Source organism: Anas platyrhynchos, chromosome 5 (assembly GCF_047663525.1).
Source record: "Anas platyrhynchos isolate ZD024472 breed Pekin duck chromosome 5, IASCAAS_PekinDuck_T2T, whole genome shotgun sequence".
Taxonomy (NCBI): domain Eukaryota; kingdom Metazoa; phylum Chordata; class Aves; order Anseriformes; family Anatidae; genus Anas; species Anas platyrhynchos.
The window spans coordinates 10,539,663-10,555,388 of NC_092591.1; the positions used below are offsets into that span (position 1 = coordinate 10,539,663).

At 37.2% G+C, this 15,726-nt stretch overlaps 1 protein-coding gene across 7 annotated transcripts in view; it reads right to left on the reverse strand.

The window, feature by feature from the left end:
- The window catches only part of KLC1 (kinesin light chain 1), a 49,620-nt gene that overhangs the window by 26,009 nt on the left and 7,885 nt on the right, over nucleotides 1–15,726 (reverse strand). For all 7 annotated transcript variants that reach the window (XM_072038244.1, XM_038179587.2, XM_072038245.1 and 4 more), the window contains exons 2-4: nucleotides 7,168–7,429; nucleotides 4,085–4,315; nucleotides 1,911–1,989 (exon numbers count right to left, since the gene is read on the reverse strand). In XM_072038244.1, coding sequence (XP_071894345.1) covers nucleotides 1,911–1,989; nucleotides 4,085–4,315; nucleotides 7,168–7,428 — 571 coding nt within the window. In that variant the 5' untranslated portion in view covers nucleotide 7,429. The remainder of the gene's footprint in view (nucleotides 1–1,910; nucleotides 1,990–4,084; nucleotides 4,316–7,167; nucleotides 7,430–15,726) is intronic.

A 15,726-nucleotide genomic window follows, 5' to 3' on the forward strand; every position in this document is an offset into this window, starting at 1 on the left:
AACATTCCTGCACAGTGACACAGATTGAGACTGAATTGTATTCCTTCAATACAAAGCATTGGTTCTAGAACATGCTTAACAGCAGTTATACTGTCTCGAACTATGACAGCAAAAAAGACCATTTCACTCTTCATATTCTGTCCTTGCTTTATAAACAAGGGTACTGTATTAATATTATTTCACTTTTTTTAGTTGAAAGGGTCAAATCAAATAAATGAAGAAAATAAGAAACCATTTCAGCTCAAATTATTAACAGTTCTCAAGACTGTATCATAATTTTACACTCAGAAATATTGAAGTTTTCCTGTGGAAGGAACACTAACACAGAGAAGTCAAGTACCTGCAGAAAAGTTCAACTGATTTATTCTTTTTTCCTTTATTCTCCTTCTCTAAATGTAGATTTTGTTTGCTTCCCTTTGCTATAACAGGAAATAATTAAGGTTGGCATAAAAAGGATTAGAACACCTTGGATACCAGGAGTAATAATTACAAGAGAAAAGGCACCAAGACGAAGCCAGGGTCAACATTTTGGTTTTATTTACTAACCTTCATATTTAGCCACTTGTTTTCTACTAGCTACTAGGTTTTGGTTGTTTAAACCCCCTTCACATTCCTCTTTAAAACAAAAAAACAAAAAACCAAAAAAAAACAAAACAAACAAACAAACAAACAAAAAAAAAACAACTCGTTTCTCTTCAGCTGGGAGATTTCAGGAAAGATTGAGGAAAATCATCTCTTACTCATTTTCATTAAATTCTAGGCAACACACAGGACAAGGGTTCCAGCCATGAGCTTTTCTTCTCTCTTCTTTATTAAAGGAAAAACACTCACAGCAAATGAGAGTCTTTTTACTTCAGTGGAATCATACAACTCTAAGCCTACACCCACAATTACTGCCTACTGAAGCATTTGATTATTTTTTCCTGGAGGTCAAGAAAACTACTGAAATGTCACCCTCTTCTTTGGTAAAGCAAAACAGTAAAATGACAGATGGACTATGCAGGTATAGAAACAGTTTTGCCACACAACTTTCCTAGTATAAAATTCTAGATAGGGCAGGATGAACCCAGGATGGTGCTCATGCTCAACACTAACCTCTTCTACTCTCTTCAAATCCTCCTTCCATTGCTGGTGTTCACTACCATGCTATCAAGCATGCAGCGCACCTTGAATATGAGTCCATACTGGAAATTCAGAACTCTGATTACTAAGGTGGGGTGAGTCAGATATTTTTTTCCTGTTATTTATCTACTGAGAATCACACACCACCAGCACACTGCATAGACGCTACAATATCAATACGTTATATAATATCAGCTTTACTACCATAAGAGAGGCAAAATATTTCATTAAGCAAAGCTTATCTATCAACGTCTTCCTTCACCCTCTAAATCAAACTTCACTCTACCCACTTTGATCAGTCCTTCTGACCTGAAGACAACACTTCTAGAATGGGTAATAAATTAAGGAAGACAATCTTAGCAGAAGATTGCCTGAGAAAGATTTCACGCTGAAACCTGCCCTAAAATGTTAAATCGGATAATTTAAAAGGTCATTAACAGAATTTACCATCTGGGCAGACCATCAGAAAGCTTCGCTCTTTCAGAGCACGCCTCAGTCAGTCTGCCACTCTGAGGCCCACAAAGACTCTGGGACCAATTTTGTGCTAAAGTCAGCTCCAAGAATTTTGCAACAGAGCTAGTAAACTGATTAAAAACCTAGGCCCTACACATATCAATCATCACAACCAGCTTTCTGGCTTTCCTGTTTCCTTATTCTAGTAGGGCAAGAGGCATTCAACACTCCACTCTATCCCAAAAGCCCCTAAGCATGGATTTGTTTTTCAGATTAGCATCTTTAGCTTTGACACTGAAGAGATACATTGACATTATAATTTGAAATGCACTTACTTCCTTGACCTTGGTCATCTTCATCATTGGGAAATAAGTCATCCAAAGGCTCTTTGGTGGAATCTGTATCTTTATCCTCCTACAGAAAAAAATAATAAAAATGTTACACTATTAAACCTAATGCATAAAAGGACAAGTCTATTTAACCTGCATTGTTAAAGGAACTCTCCAGTTCCAGACCTTTGGAATTGTCGAGAATAACATTTCTTGTAGAAGTTTAATTATGTTCAAATGTATTTACACACTCTGTCCTGAAACAATATGGGACACCTTCAGGAGAGACAGGAATAGAAATCAGGTCTCCTAGATTTCAGTCTTAATTTAAGCACACAAGAACACATTTGTTACTCTTACGAAGACATCATACCTACAGAAAGTACCTGTGGAAGAGTGAACACTACTAAATACACAATTGTCCACTGTACTTTGAAGTTATATATGCAGTTAGAGATGAGCAAGGGAGAGAAAAAAAGAGATTCATCTCCTGAAGGAGAATAAATTTGCACCAGCAATTTTAATTCTGTCACATCAATTTCTGAGGACTCAATTTCTGCACAAATAACAGGATTTTGCAATTGTGATCTGTAAGGTTCAAAAAGAAAAAAAAAAGCACATGGAAGGAAGTTCATCTCCAATATTCAACTCCTGGAACCATACTAACTTCTGCAAGATCTATCAGCATATATTGATTTTAAGCATCCAAAGATCATTCAGACTCCCACAATCACATAAAACAAAGAAGCAGATCATCCCCTCATCTTGTTTCCTATATATGGAGCCCACATAATATTAACATTTCTGAGAACTTCAAATATTTATCTCAGTAAGTAGAAAATCCAAGAGCACATTCCTTTTTTTCTGGCTCACTATCCAGCACCTTTTCCTGTGGATGAGAAAAAGGGATTTGCTGCTGTTGGCATTCAAACTCAATGGTTGCAAAGTTGGGTGCTCTGCAAAAACTGCAGATTGATGAGACTGAACACCTGACATCTTATTTTAAGTGTGCAGATTCCAAGCTTATTGTGAGTATACACAGTTGGCAAAAGGTTAACAGACTAGTCCACATGGTTAGTGAAACTATAATGATGCTTTGCTTACTTCATCCCTATGTGCAATTTCAAATAATGGTGCTATTTACATCATCTATAGATTATAGTTCAACTTTTGGCACACAGAAATCCCAGTGCTTCCTCCTCTGAACTGTTTTCTTCTCCTTAAAGGAAGACTAACAGACTTCACTGGCAGTATTCAACTACTAATACCACTGAGAAGTTCTGCATGCATCTGACAAAAACAGCTCATGGTACATTAAAAGAATTTGGTCAATTTTGGTCAGTTTTTGGTCAATTCCTTTGGTCAAGGAATTGGTTAAGCAAGACCAAAATGCATACACTTTCACCCATTATATTCCTAAGATAGCAGGTTATGAAAAACTGTCCTTTCCAAGACATGGCTGATTACATCTGAACATGAAATGAGATCTTTCTCTACAATACTACCTAAAATAAGAAAGCTAAATAAAAGGACAGCATGAAGAGCAAGTAAGTTATAAATCTTTTTAAGTTACTTATGTAAATTAAAATTGTAACCATCTTCTATCCTAACCTAAGAATATGTAACACAACAGGTTAGCTAAACATGACTGAAAACATGCAGATGATCACAATGTCTGGCAGAAGATCCAGAAAGGGGATTTAATGATATCCTATCCTAGTGTATAGCCTATATTGAGGCTACAGAGACTGCACACTACTTTCACTCGACCAAAAAAATAAACTAAAATCCTGCAGTCAATATAAGCCAAATTCCCTACGTTCCTACAATCTGCAATAGTTTGCACTCTTCACTTATTTTAACTGTTTAGAGTATAGAAGGAAGTTTCTGGTCTCAAGGTCAGTTCTTCATATTTTTTATGCTAATATGATGCTAAATAAGTATTCATGTATTTTTCATCCTCATATGTATTTTATTATCTACAGGCAGTAAAGCATGTACTTTCTTAAGATAAGAACTGAACTCTAAGAATCTAAACTATGTGACACTGGTGCAAGGCAAGCATTTTAACAACATGCTTACGTGAGCAACAAATGAGGAGCTTGTATCTGCCATTTCTCTGTAACTAGATTACAACACATACATAAACGTGCACTGCTTTTTACTGTACAGCTACTTACTGATGGTGAAATATCATCGTCATATTTTTTTAATTGATTCATGAATTCTAGATGTTTCTTTTCTTCCTCCAGTTGGGCCACAGATTGCTCGCTCTTCTGTAGTTTCTGTTGCGTATTGGCTAGTTCATCCCGTAGCCACTGATTTTCCTGGCACAGCCGGCGAACCTGAGCACGCAGTTTCTGCTTCTCTGATTCCACTGCATTTAAGTGATTTGACAAGGCCATCATTACCTGAAAAGCAGAAGGTATCTCATGACATACTTCCTCCAGAATGCAGTCCTGTATTTAACACACAAGCCTTTATCACTTAAAACCTGCATCATCTGTGAAATGTGGTGAACATTTGGATTCCACCTTAATATGTACCTGATACTTGCTTTTCCTCTATTATTTTTATAAACCTTTTGTTCAACCAGAATTAACCCACAAATAGTCTTTGCTGATTACCGTTTTTCATAATGCTGTTAGAATTCAAACTGCTTTAGAATCTCTCCAAGATTACATATAATCTTAAAACATTATGAAAAATTTGAACTAGGATTCAGATTACTGAAATGGAAATTTCCATTCCATTAACACAAAATGGAGCAGTAATGCTTTTAGCCTGAAAGATCACCTTCCCTGTAAGAACTAAACCAGAGTACTGCTAATTTGACAGATTCCAAATAAAGAAGGGTTCATATTTATGTTTGGACTTCTTAAGGATGAACTCTGCATAAAGATAATACTTCAAAGTGACAGTTATACTACTTAGATCTAAATGTGCACATGAACACACGATTATATAAGTACTTTACCTATATACACATGTTTCACAAGCTTGAGTGTGCTTCCAGTGTGTTTGAACAGTCACATAAATAGGACAAAACTAGAATGGTCATAAAAGCAGTCTATTTGGATATATATTTTTTTTTGCTAAATGATGTCAAATGAAAAATGAGCACATTAAGTGAAAGCCAAATGCTACACAAAGAAGACACTCTGCCTTCACTGTTTAATCTACCAGTGACACATCTATAAAAACACTTTGTAAAAAATGGCCAGTGGTGATAATAAAAATCAACTTTTAGATGAAATACTAATAACTTCAGGGTGTGAAACTCATCTTCTCAATTTCATGGCTCTTTAAAACAAAGTAACTTTGTGTGTTTTTGAGCTAAGTATTTCATCTGAAACAGATCATGTTTTTAACCAAAATTTCCGGTTTCCAGGAAACACCATAATAAGGAAGAAGTAGTTTCTAGAGAATTCATGTGAGATGAAACACCACGGATAATTTTCCTAACACCAGTCCAAACTTCTGGACTTCAGCACCTGCCTATTTACATATTCAAAATAATTTAAATTAATTTGCCTGTTCAAACTGTTTCATTTGCAACATCAAAAAACGTATTTAGGGAAGTTGCAATAATACAGTCAACATACTCAAACAACTTTTTATAAACTACAACAGCAAAGTAACCCCAGAGAGTAAGGTTGCAAAGGATTCTACGTGAAAGAAAAGTTTGATTACTTCTTCAGCAAAATCAGTTTCATCTCGATGGAAGTTAACATGTACTTCATCATATCTACATGTCACTCAAACACCCATAAAATACTCCCATATCTTAATTTAAATTAAGCAAGTGACAAAATACTACTTTGTTAAAACTCAAAGAGCACAGGAGGACTGGGCTTATCAGGCCTGATCAGTAGCAGCATAAAATACAGTTACTTTCCTAACAAAGGCAATAAATGTGGACTTGGCTCCTCAGCTGCACCTCACAAAACACCAGCTAGAGTAAACAAGGCAATATTAGCAACTGAGGCTACAGAGCCTGACAGAGCCAAAAAAAAAAACCACAAAAACCTACCTTTTCAGAGTCCCAGTACCATGCCGAAGTTAGAAGACAAGGTAACTCACACAGTCACAGATCTTCTACTAACACCCATTAAAGGTAACTCAGCTATTACAGTTTTATGCCGTGTATCTTTTAGCATTTTCTTCCAATACATGGCATCAAAGCATGCAAATAGTAAGGCCTAGCAGACTGTACTAAGTCCAGGGTTTCTACATTCCCATGTGTAGCAACATACATTTGTTCTTTTTCTCAGACCTCCACTCACCATTACCCAACACACAACTTCCACAGCACCAAACAAGAACAATCCAGATAAGAAGACTGAGCACAATGACAGCCCAATACAAAGCCTATTAATATAAAGTTATCCTATCAGCACCTTCAACCCATTTGCCATTTTATCTTGATGTGTGTGTTGCATCCCATATATTTGGTACTGGATCAAAAAAACATGAAACTCCTGAAGTTGGAATGCCAACAAAGTCCCCACATTCTGACTAAACATTTTCTCAAATCTCTTCTGCAGATGATACCTTCATTCACTAAGATAGTTCACAGAAGTTAGTTCTGAACCCTTTCTTTTAAGCATAAATGAAAGTTGTTCAGATTCTATACTAAACCCTTAACCTTTAAAATGTGTTTAAATTCAATTTTGGTTTCACAAAACGTTCAATAAACATTCTAGATTCTTACGGCCAGGGAGCATCGTGAGCTAGTATAAAAGAATCTTAGAATTAAGGCAACAAGAACATGGATTTAAGGTCATAGAAGAACTCAAAGGTTGGGTCTCCTAACGCTGAGCAAAATCCTGTTTTATATTATTAGTGTGTGATCTCCCTAAACAATAGCTCAGAGTTCAAATGCCATTGCTTAGTTCTTGTTTGAGCAGCTCATTACCTGACCAATGCCATTGAAAAGTCTAAACAGAAAATAGCAACTATCCCACTGAAGTCAAGGGAAGCTCAGTTATGGGATTCAGTGCTTTGATACTGAATGGATAATTAGTTCTGCACCACAGTAAGACAGCCTCTAATAATTAGAGCAGTCTTTTTCCTTAACATACAATAATAACTCACATGTCTCAACATGCTGCTGATATTCAGTAAAGCAAATGTACATCTGCCAGAACTGATCTGTTTATTTTAAATTCCAATTAGAGAACAAATAACGATCTTTCATTAATTTCTTCATACTAAAAATTCAGACAAATTATGAAATGCTTTATTTTCACTTCAGCTTTACCTGTGCTTCACTAAGGCCAAGTTCCAGCATCTCCAGTGACTTTCGAATCATGTTTGATTTCTCTTCAACCAGATTAGTTTCATCATCTTTCTTCAAACATTTCAGTGTTTCAAGTAAGCTCTGTAAAATTGAATTGTGTTCATTCTTCAGTGCCTCTAGTCCATTAATCACTTGCTTAGTTTTGGCAATGATTTCATCTTGAGTAAGCTTCTCCAACTTCTCTTCCTTTAGATACACCATTGTGGACATGTTTTCATACATTCTGAAGAAGAAGAGCACACTAGTTAACCACAGGGTACAAAAAAAAAAAAGCAACAACAAAACCAAACAAACAAAACCCAGCCAAGCCATTCTCTACAAGTGAATAAAGCTTTTTTTTTAAGAAGTCATTCAAACATAATTGTTTTAATACATACTCATAATGTAATGATATTTTTGCAGAGCTTTCACAATGTTTTACATCCTGGCTTTGAACAGCAAGATTTCCAGTTTCTATTTCCAGAGTTAATATCAACACTAATTCATAAGGCAAACAGCTGAAAATAAATAAACAAACATGGCAAAAGACTTTCCAATAAGCCTTGAACAATCATGCTGTTTTTCTAGGATTCTGGTTTGTGCAGTAGCTGGTGTATAAAACATACGTTATAATACATACAACTGAAGCCACTGATCTACAATTATCTTTACAGCTATTCACAAACTAGAATTTGAAGAAATACCATCCAACCTTCTAAAAAGGTTGATCAATCAAACTTTGTCCTTTTCCAGGAGCAAGAAAACACCATCTTGATCCTTTTCCAGGGGGGTACGAAAGCTAGTATCTTTATGTATTTTGAAAACAACAACTGCCCCCTAAGATTACTTTACATCCATTGTTGTTCCTGTAGAATTCGATATAGATATTCAATTGTCTACAGGCCTAGACACAACTGTTTTGAGTAGGCTACAACAGCTGTTATGTGCTAGAAAAAATGATTTGTATAACACAATCCTTGTGATAAATGTTTCACTGTGCTATTTAGTCAGCATGTTGCATGCTTTATTAAGGCTATCAAATTTCTGGATGTTTGTAAATGCCTCAACCAAGTGCAAACTATAGAAACTCTGGTATTTCTACCATTATACATCCTGCTGCTGAAGTGACAACCAAGTACAACAATGCTGTAATACGAATAGAAGACAGAAATCACTTGATCCTGCTTCTGTATTGCCAGAAAAATGTTCTATAATGAAAAAAAGAATTCAGGAATTGTTCCTTTATACTTAAGATATAAATATCTTCAAGTGTACCAGAAGTATAAATTAGAATAAAGTAGCAATGATCTTTCAAAAACCTTTTCACATCTATAGAAAGACACTTGGGGAAGCTTTGATAAATTAATGTTTAAAGTGAATTTGCTAAATTGCATTAACATCAGTGAGTATAATTTAAGAAGAAATCACCCCCAAAATTTATAATCACTTAAAAATTGAGTAAGAGTGTTTTAGGAACAAGCAATGCATACACGCACGCCTTCATGACTACAGCTGACGGATGAGCTTGTACTCTACTGTATTGTGTAAAATAGGTTGTTCATTCTCTTTACATACACTCAAATCTCTGTTACGAATTCCTGCAATGTGATTTGTAAAAAAAAATCATTCCCATTTGTCATAAAAGAGCCATATACTACACTAGTTTATTTTGTTACAATCTATTGTCTGAAAACACAGATAACTTGGGGAAGCAGTGGATTAGGTTTGATGACAATTTAGTACAAGAACTTCATATTCACAAACAGATGCATAGCATATACATCTGTATCAAATATCTACTCAGCTCACCAAAACATGATGAGCAGAACAATTATTACACAATTCCCACTCAAAATATGAGAAATATTACCTAGAATGTTTAAATACCATTTAAAAAACACATACTCTCTAAAATTGTGTGTAAATGGATTGCAGTTTAATGCAAACCAAGTCTGTAAATAAATGCAGCAAGCACAATCATGTAAGAAATTGTTGTGGGTTATGCTAAATTAACCTATAGCTGAGCCCTAATTACCATCCAGCATGCTGCCATGCTTTCAATTAACAGCTTCTGCCCTGAATGCAAAGAATTGAACCTTTGATCATACAGAAATAAAAGAGCAAAGGACATCTTTTGAACAGGGACTTTCATTTTGTACTTGAGAAGCTGTGAGAAATGTCATTTGTAAATACTTAAGAGTTTTTCTACAACATTTAAGTTTTCCAAAATAAGCAAGTGTTAATTTGCTTCTGTCTGATGTGAGCAGGGACAGCAATTCCTCTGCGTGCTTCAGTGCTTTGTAGTCATTCTGTGACACCAAAGATTGAAGGCAGGTGTGTGGGCACGTGTAAGGTGTATATAGAGGCTGTTAATAAAAATTGCACATTTTAACCACCAAAGCAGAAGTTAAATGAATGCAGATAAATGATCAGCCATGCACTGTTACAAAGAGGATATATAAAACCAAGAAAGCAATGCCAAAAAATTCATCGGGCCTTGTAACACTCATCCCTTCATGCAAAAATGAATCACATAGCCTGGGGAGAACCCATCCAACAGCAGAAATCCAGAACAAGAAAATAATCTGTGTGCACCACCACATCTTAGGTGTGAAATGGACACCAATTTGTTACTACAGGGAAAAAGGGCTGTCAGATCCTAGCTAGAATTTGGCACGTAGCTCTGGCTGAATACACAGAAGGTGCAGTTCAGGAAGGCTAAGCCAGCATAGAAACCTTTGAAGAAAGGAAAAGCAGGTTTAAGAATTTATTTTATACCCAATGGAGACAAAAAAGATGCGTAGAACTGATTGCATAAGGAAAGGAATAAATCATTCTATGTAGGTTTTGTAGGATGTTTAAGTATCTCTGAACAAAACACTACAGAAGTTTGGAAAATGTTCTCCACAGCAATAATGTATATAACTGAACAAGTGAGAAAAAGGGAGGATATCAGACATACAATTTATTAAGCTATCAGATTCTTTGTAAGAGTAAGATTAATAAAGATTTAATATCTTTTACGAGTAACATGGAGGTATGGTGCTATTTCTATGATTTAAAAAAAAAAAAATCCATTTTAAAAGGGCAAACCTATTCATCAAGCATGACTGTATTTGACAACATAATCATGCAATTAGTTTGGCATAGCCTGAGCCCCCAAATCCCACACAGGCAGCAAAAAACTTGAGCTTGTATGCAAAAGTAGACATACCCACATACAAGTGAAAAAGGAGAAAACCTACTGTACACTCCTATTGCCTGTTTTTCTTCCCCAGAAAAAAATCTTTATGTTCCCCCACAGAAAGGAAAACAAACGAACAAAAAAATAAAACAAATGCACAAAACAGCACACAAAGGCTTCTTAAGCCCCTTTCCATTTTACCCTGACATCAGCTTGCAGTCCAAATTTTACCTGTTACAGAGCAGGGGTTCTAGGTTCAAATACTAATCTTGTAATTCAATTTACAAGTGACCAAATAAAAATAAAAACCAAGATGCACAAAGGTTTAGAGCTGGAAAACAAAACCGTGGATCAAGGGAAAAAATGCATTGTCAGAGTTACAGACTAGCCTGCTGGCTTTGTCAATGTATGTATCAGATTAAATACGTGCCTGAGTAGATCTTGAGTGTTAGCATCCTGTTTATTTATCACCAGACTGTTCTGTGTACTAAGTCGCTTACCACTTTTCAAACACCTTTAAAAAGGAAGCAGTTTGCTTCTAACACAAAAATAGCGAACTTGGCCAGTTATAAAAAGCTGCACAGTTACACCTACTAAAGCGTTTTTTGCAGAATTTCACACCAATCAATTTTGTAACTTCATTCAAAGAAATAGATTGGGAATACTAAAAATCTAAACCAGAGGAAGCAGGAACAAAGGAGAGCCAAGGCTACTGTCATATAGCTGCTGGGATAATCCCATCATATACAAACTACTTACGGGCTGTATCCTTAATCAGTTTAAGTATTTTTTTTAGCCATAAAACTTTTAAAACAATAACACTGGTACTGCTGACACTACAATTTGTGCCCAAGTTCTCCTACGGACACACATGTATCTAGCGAACTTCTCAAACTCTTATTTAAGGATCTTGTAAACAAATAATTTTCTGTACTCACCTACTTTAAAAAGTGTCACTTCCCTGCAAATTCCCTCAAAGGATAAAAAGGTTCATGCTTAAGGTGAAATTTTACTTTTTTGTTAAAAAAGTAAAAGTCTTTGTTAAAACTTTATTTCCTTATTATATATCTCTAAAAGTTTCTTCTCTCTGTATTGATATTTTCATGATTTAATAGGTCACATTTCAAGTACTAAAAGCTTGGAAGAAACATTTTAAAATGCATCTAGACTCTGACCATCACTGCTTGAAAATAAAAAAGGAAAAAAAAAATCTGTCAAGTCCGGCAACAAATCAAATTCTCCCTGAAATTTTTCTTCTGAAAATATAGATGGGACAGCTGACACAGTAAAAGCTACAGGAGCTCCAAGCCATGCCTCCTTGCCCCATCATCTCCATGGACTGGAAAACTCCACAGATATGGCATGTATTAGTTTGACCTTTCTGTGTCTCTAATATGTACCTATCAACTCACTGTTTGATAATAATAATTGGTCTGTTGGAGGGCTTTTAACCCTAATTTCACTTAGTGTCTCCTTAATTACATAGCAAGGCTCCATACGCTGTACGTGCTGGTTTCACTCTGTGTTAGTTGCCATCTACAAGGCCTTAATTCCCAGCTCAGCCCAGACGCACATCTCACTGCATCGCGGAGCTCTCCATCTTGAAACGCTGCTACCTGCTTTACTGCTCATCTGCGCAGGGTGGAAGACTGCTTCTCAAACAATTCCAACAGGATCACAAGCTTTCCAAGCACAAAAAGATCATCAAACACAATAAACTGCCTGCCATGGAAGAGGAGTACTATGTCAACCACTACATGAACTGCACCTCCTCCTAACAAGGCAGCTCAGGGCACACGCCCGTCAGAAATGGCAGGGATGAATCACCCGGGGATGTCTTTCATACACTCACAGGCGTTTGTAAAAGGACTCGGGTAAGGAAGAGCCAGTTTGAACATACTGCTGTTACAGCTTACAGTCACATATGCCCAAGTCTAAAATATATGTATTATATATATAAATATATTTTTATACATATATATATATATATATATATATACACACACACACACATACAAGAATGATTCTTTCAACCTAAGATGTTACTTTCTTTCCATGAGCCTATTTCCTGCTACCACAGGCCATATTCCCACACCCAAAGAAATGTATACCCTCTCTTTTCCTTTGACTTGCCCTGCTTTTAATTACAATGACCTTTTACAGTCAGGCATTTTATTCTGATACACGCATCTCTGATGCCACTGAAGAAACAGCACAGTTTTTCCTCTGTGTTTGACACATTCAGGACTGTGGACGAACTGCCAGTGCTATATATGAGTCTCATCATAATACTATATTTGAGTCCGTGTATGAGCCTCTAGAGAGCAGAAAATCTTGAACTGTCTGGAAGCAGTGCTCTGCTGGAGGTCAGACCTGAGGTACCCTCGCTGGCCCAGTTCTGCAGAGTGCTGCTGCGCTTCGGTACTGCCTCGGGGTTCCAAAAAGGCGAGCTCAGAAAGTGTCTTTGCAATTTAGCACATGCATACACAACCTACCTTAAAAATAACTTGGTGAGAGCAATTACAGCATGTACTGGAGCCCATAAACTGCTGACCAGAAGCAGCAAGATGGACAAGCAACCAACCTTAAGCTGTATGAAGGCCTTTAGAACAGGACATGTCAAAAAAAATAACCCCTTGGACTCGCTTTTTTTAAAATCTATCAAGTTCCTGCTAGTAAGCACCCAAATTAAATAGAAAAAAAGCAAACAAACAAAAATGACCCCCTTTATTGCGCTCCTGCCAGAGCTAACCCTGAACGCAGAAGGCTGCCGTGCCACCTGGTTAAGAGGAAGGTATGCAAGGTAAATACTATAAAAAGGACTCTTGTACTTCTTTGATGTCAAGGGCATGCACCCTAAAAAAGCTCAGAATCAAGTTCATAATTTGACCTCCAACCTTAACACTGCAAGACATATTTGTTGGTAAGCAAACCAGGCATACACTCACACTGTGCAATGGCTCAGTGCTTCCGAAGGTAAGCCCAGGAAGCATAAAACACCAGAAGACCCAAATACTGCAGGGATTTCGGCCAGACTAGCACGTCTGTTGCTTTTTGTTAACACTGCTGGGTGCAGCCTGCTGTCCACATTGCTGGGATGAGGCTGCACAGCCACGTGTTCTACACCTGCATCATGCCCTCCAAAACCCACTGGCCATCATTAAGCCTATCCACGGCATGAAACTATGTTTAAGTGAAGAGAACTAATTCCATAATGCTGCAGCCCATGGCCAAATCCCATCTTGCTCCTCCTGCTCCCTTACTGCAGCAGACAGAGATCCCCCGTGATACAGCCACTCTGCTACACATTACTATTCCTACCCCCATTATTTGTGTACAAGTAGGAATGGCATCAAATGCAAGCATCCTCCAAGCACAGCTCCCCCAATACATTTTACCATTCTGAAGTACTAAAAATTGACAGTGATTAAAAACCAGAATAGTGACATATCCTAAAATTACAGTGGATCACAGCGGATTATTCTCTCTTTGAGAAGTGGCATCTCCTTGGATGCTGCAACCAGCCCACACGCATCATGAGCATGAAAAATTTAGTCTCTGTATACATTCCCAAGTCCTAACGTCTCATGAAGCTAGGTGGAAATAAGACTTTTCTAGCCACTTGTCAGCACATCAGAGATTTCTCTTTGTCAAAGCTGAAGCAAGTGCATGAGCAATCTGACAGGTGCATGCTCTGTGTGTTTAGCAAACCCAGTCAGGTGTTCAGAGGAACTATGCCAAAAGCTGTCCTTTCAAGAAGATGCATGCTTCCTAACTCTGTTCACTGAGGTTAGTATCATCTCTCACAGGTTGGCAGTACACACCTTCCTTTCTCTCCATCTGGAACAGCGTACTTCTTTAACATCCATAGACCCCCAGTAAGATCAAAACCCCGATCTTTTCTGAAATAATAAAACGGAGCACAAACTTCTTCCACTGCTTGGTAGTCTTGGGCAATGAGCTCTAATGGCAATTTGTTAATTCCAGTTGTGCCCACGTAGCTACTGAAGATGGGCGACCGCAAATCTCAGCCTCCTACCCCCTGGAGCAAGGGAGTCGCTGCTTTTGTGCATGACTGCTGCGTCAACACCAAACAGCGTCTGGGGCTTTTCTCCAAAGCCAGTACTCCCTAGCTTCTTGTGAGCACTAATAAACACTTTCAAGCAGCCACAAATAGACCTCAAGAAAAGCAGAGCATTTGTCCTGTTCCCTACGACACTGGCCACAGGATTTACCTTGTGCTTATGGCCATAAAGCCCACCTCACCGTGCATGCTGGAGATTAAGGTGCATTTTAGCAAAATGATCTGTGACTATATTGAGTAGTTACATAAAGACAGAGTAAGCATTCTTAAATGCATCAGGAGGCAGAATGATTTTAAAAGTCATCATATTGATACTTCGCTTTTAAAAATTAAAAATGCTTGTCACAAGAATCAAAGAAAAAAATCAAGGATAATTATTCAAAAAAATGTGTATTGTGGTTTAGTATGCTGTTATTACAAAGACATGCTTCATAAATTACCTGCTTTAAGCGGACTGAAAGGAAATTTTGACTGTATTTTTAAAGAAATGCTGTCAAGATGATTTGAGTTACAAATCCATCATCGCTATCAAATCCCTTATTTTTTACCCTCGCTATTCCAACCGTCTATATTTATTTCTGTGTGGGAATGGCGCTTAGCTCTGAGGGGCTTATCAGCTTGTGCAGCCGTGTCTTTGGCGAACCCTGAGTCTTGATGTTTTTTGTAGACTGATTCTAGCTGGTTGAGAGAATCTCTTTGGGACTGGAATAGAGAGGTCTAATAACTGCAAAGTGGTTTTAATTATGTACGCTTTGCAATTTTAAGTTGTCAATAGTGTAGACAAACCATTTTTTGAGCTTGACTCTAGTTCTTTCATTTTGCATTTTTATTTCTGAGACATGAACTACTTTCCCGACTAATTCAAGTAATCATCTATTTATGTTATCTAAACTCTAGATGGCACTTAGGTAAAAGTAGGAGAGTGTTCCCATCAAATCAGACTTCCACAATACATTAAAAACCACATCAGCTTCCACTTACTAACATCAGACCTATAATCTTTACCAGATTTACTTTTTATGGCATTTGTATGAACTTTAATAATAATAAAATGCATGCAGGGAAGGCCACATTCTGCCTCACATAACTGCCAGCAGTTCTTCCCATAAAGGGCCAATTTACTGAAAGTACAGATTATGTTGCTCTTGCAGGCTTGTGGATGTTGAAGGGAAGGGTTATCTGTATCAAAACTGAGAAAACCAGCAACTCCTTCTGAAGACATAAGAGCCCCATCCACTAACATTGCTTCAGCATGGGCCAGCCTTTAGATTTA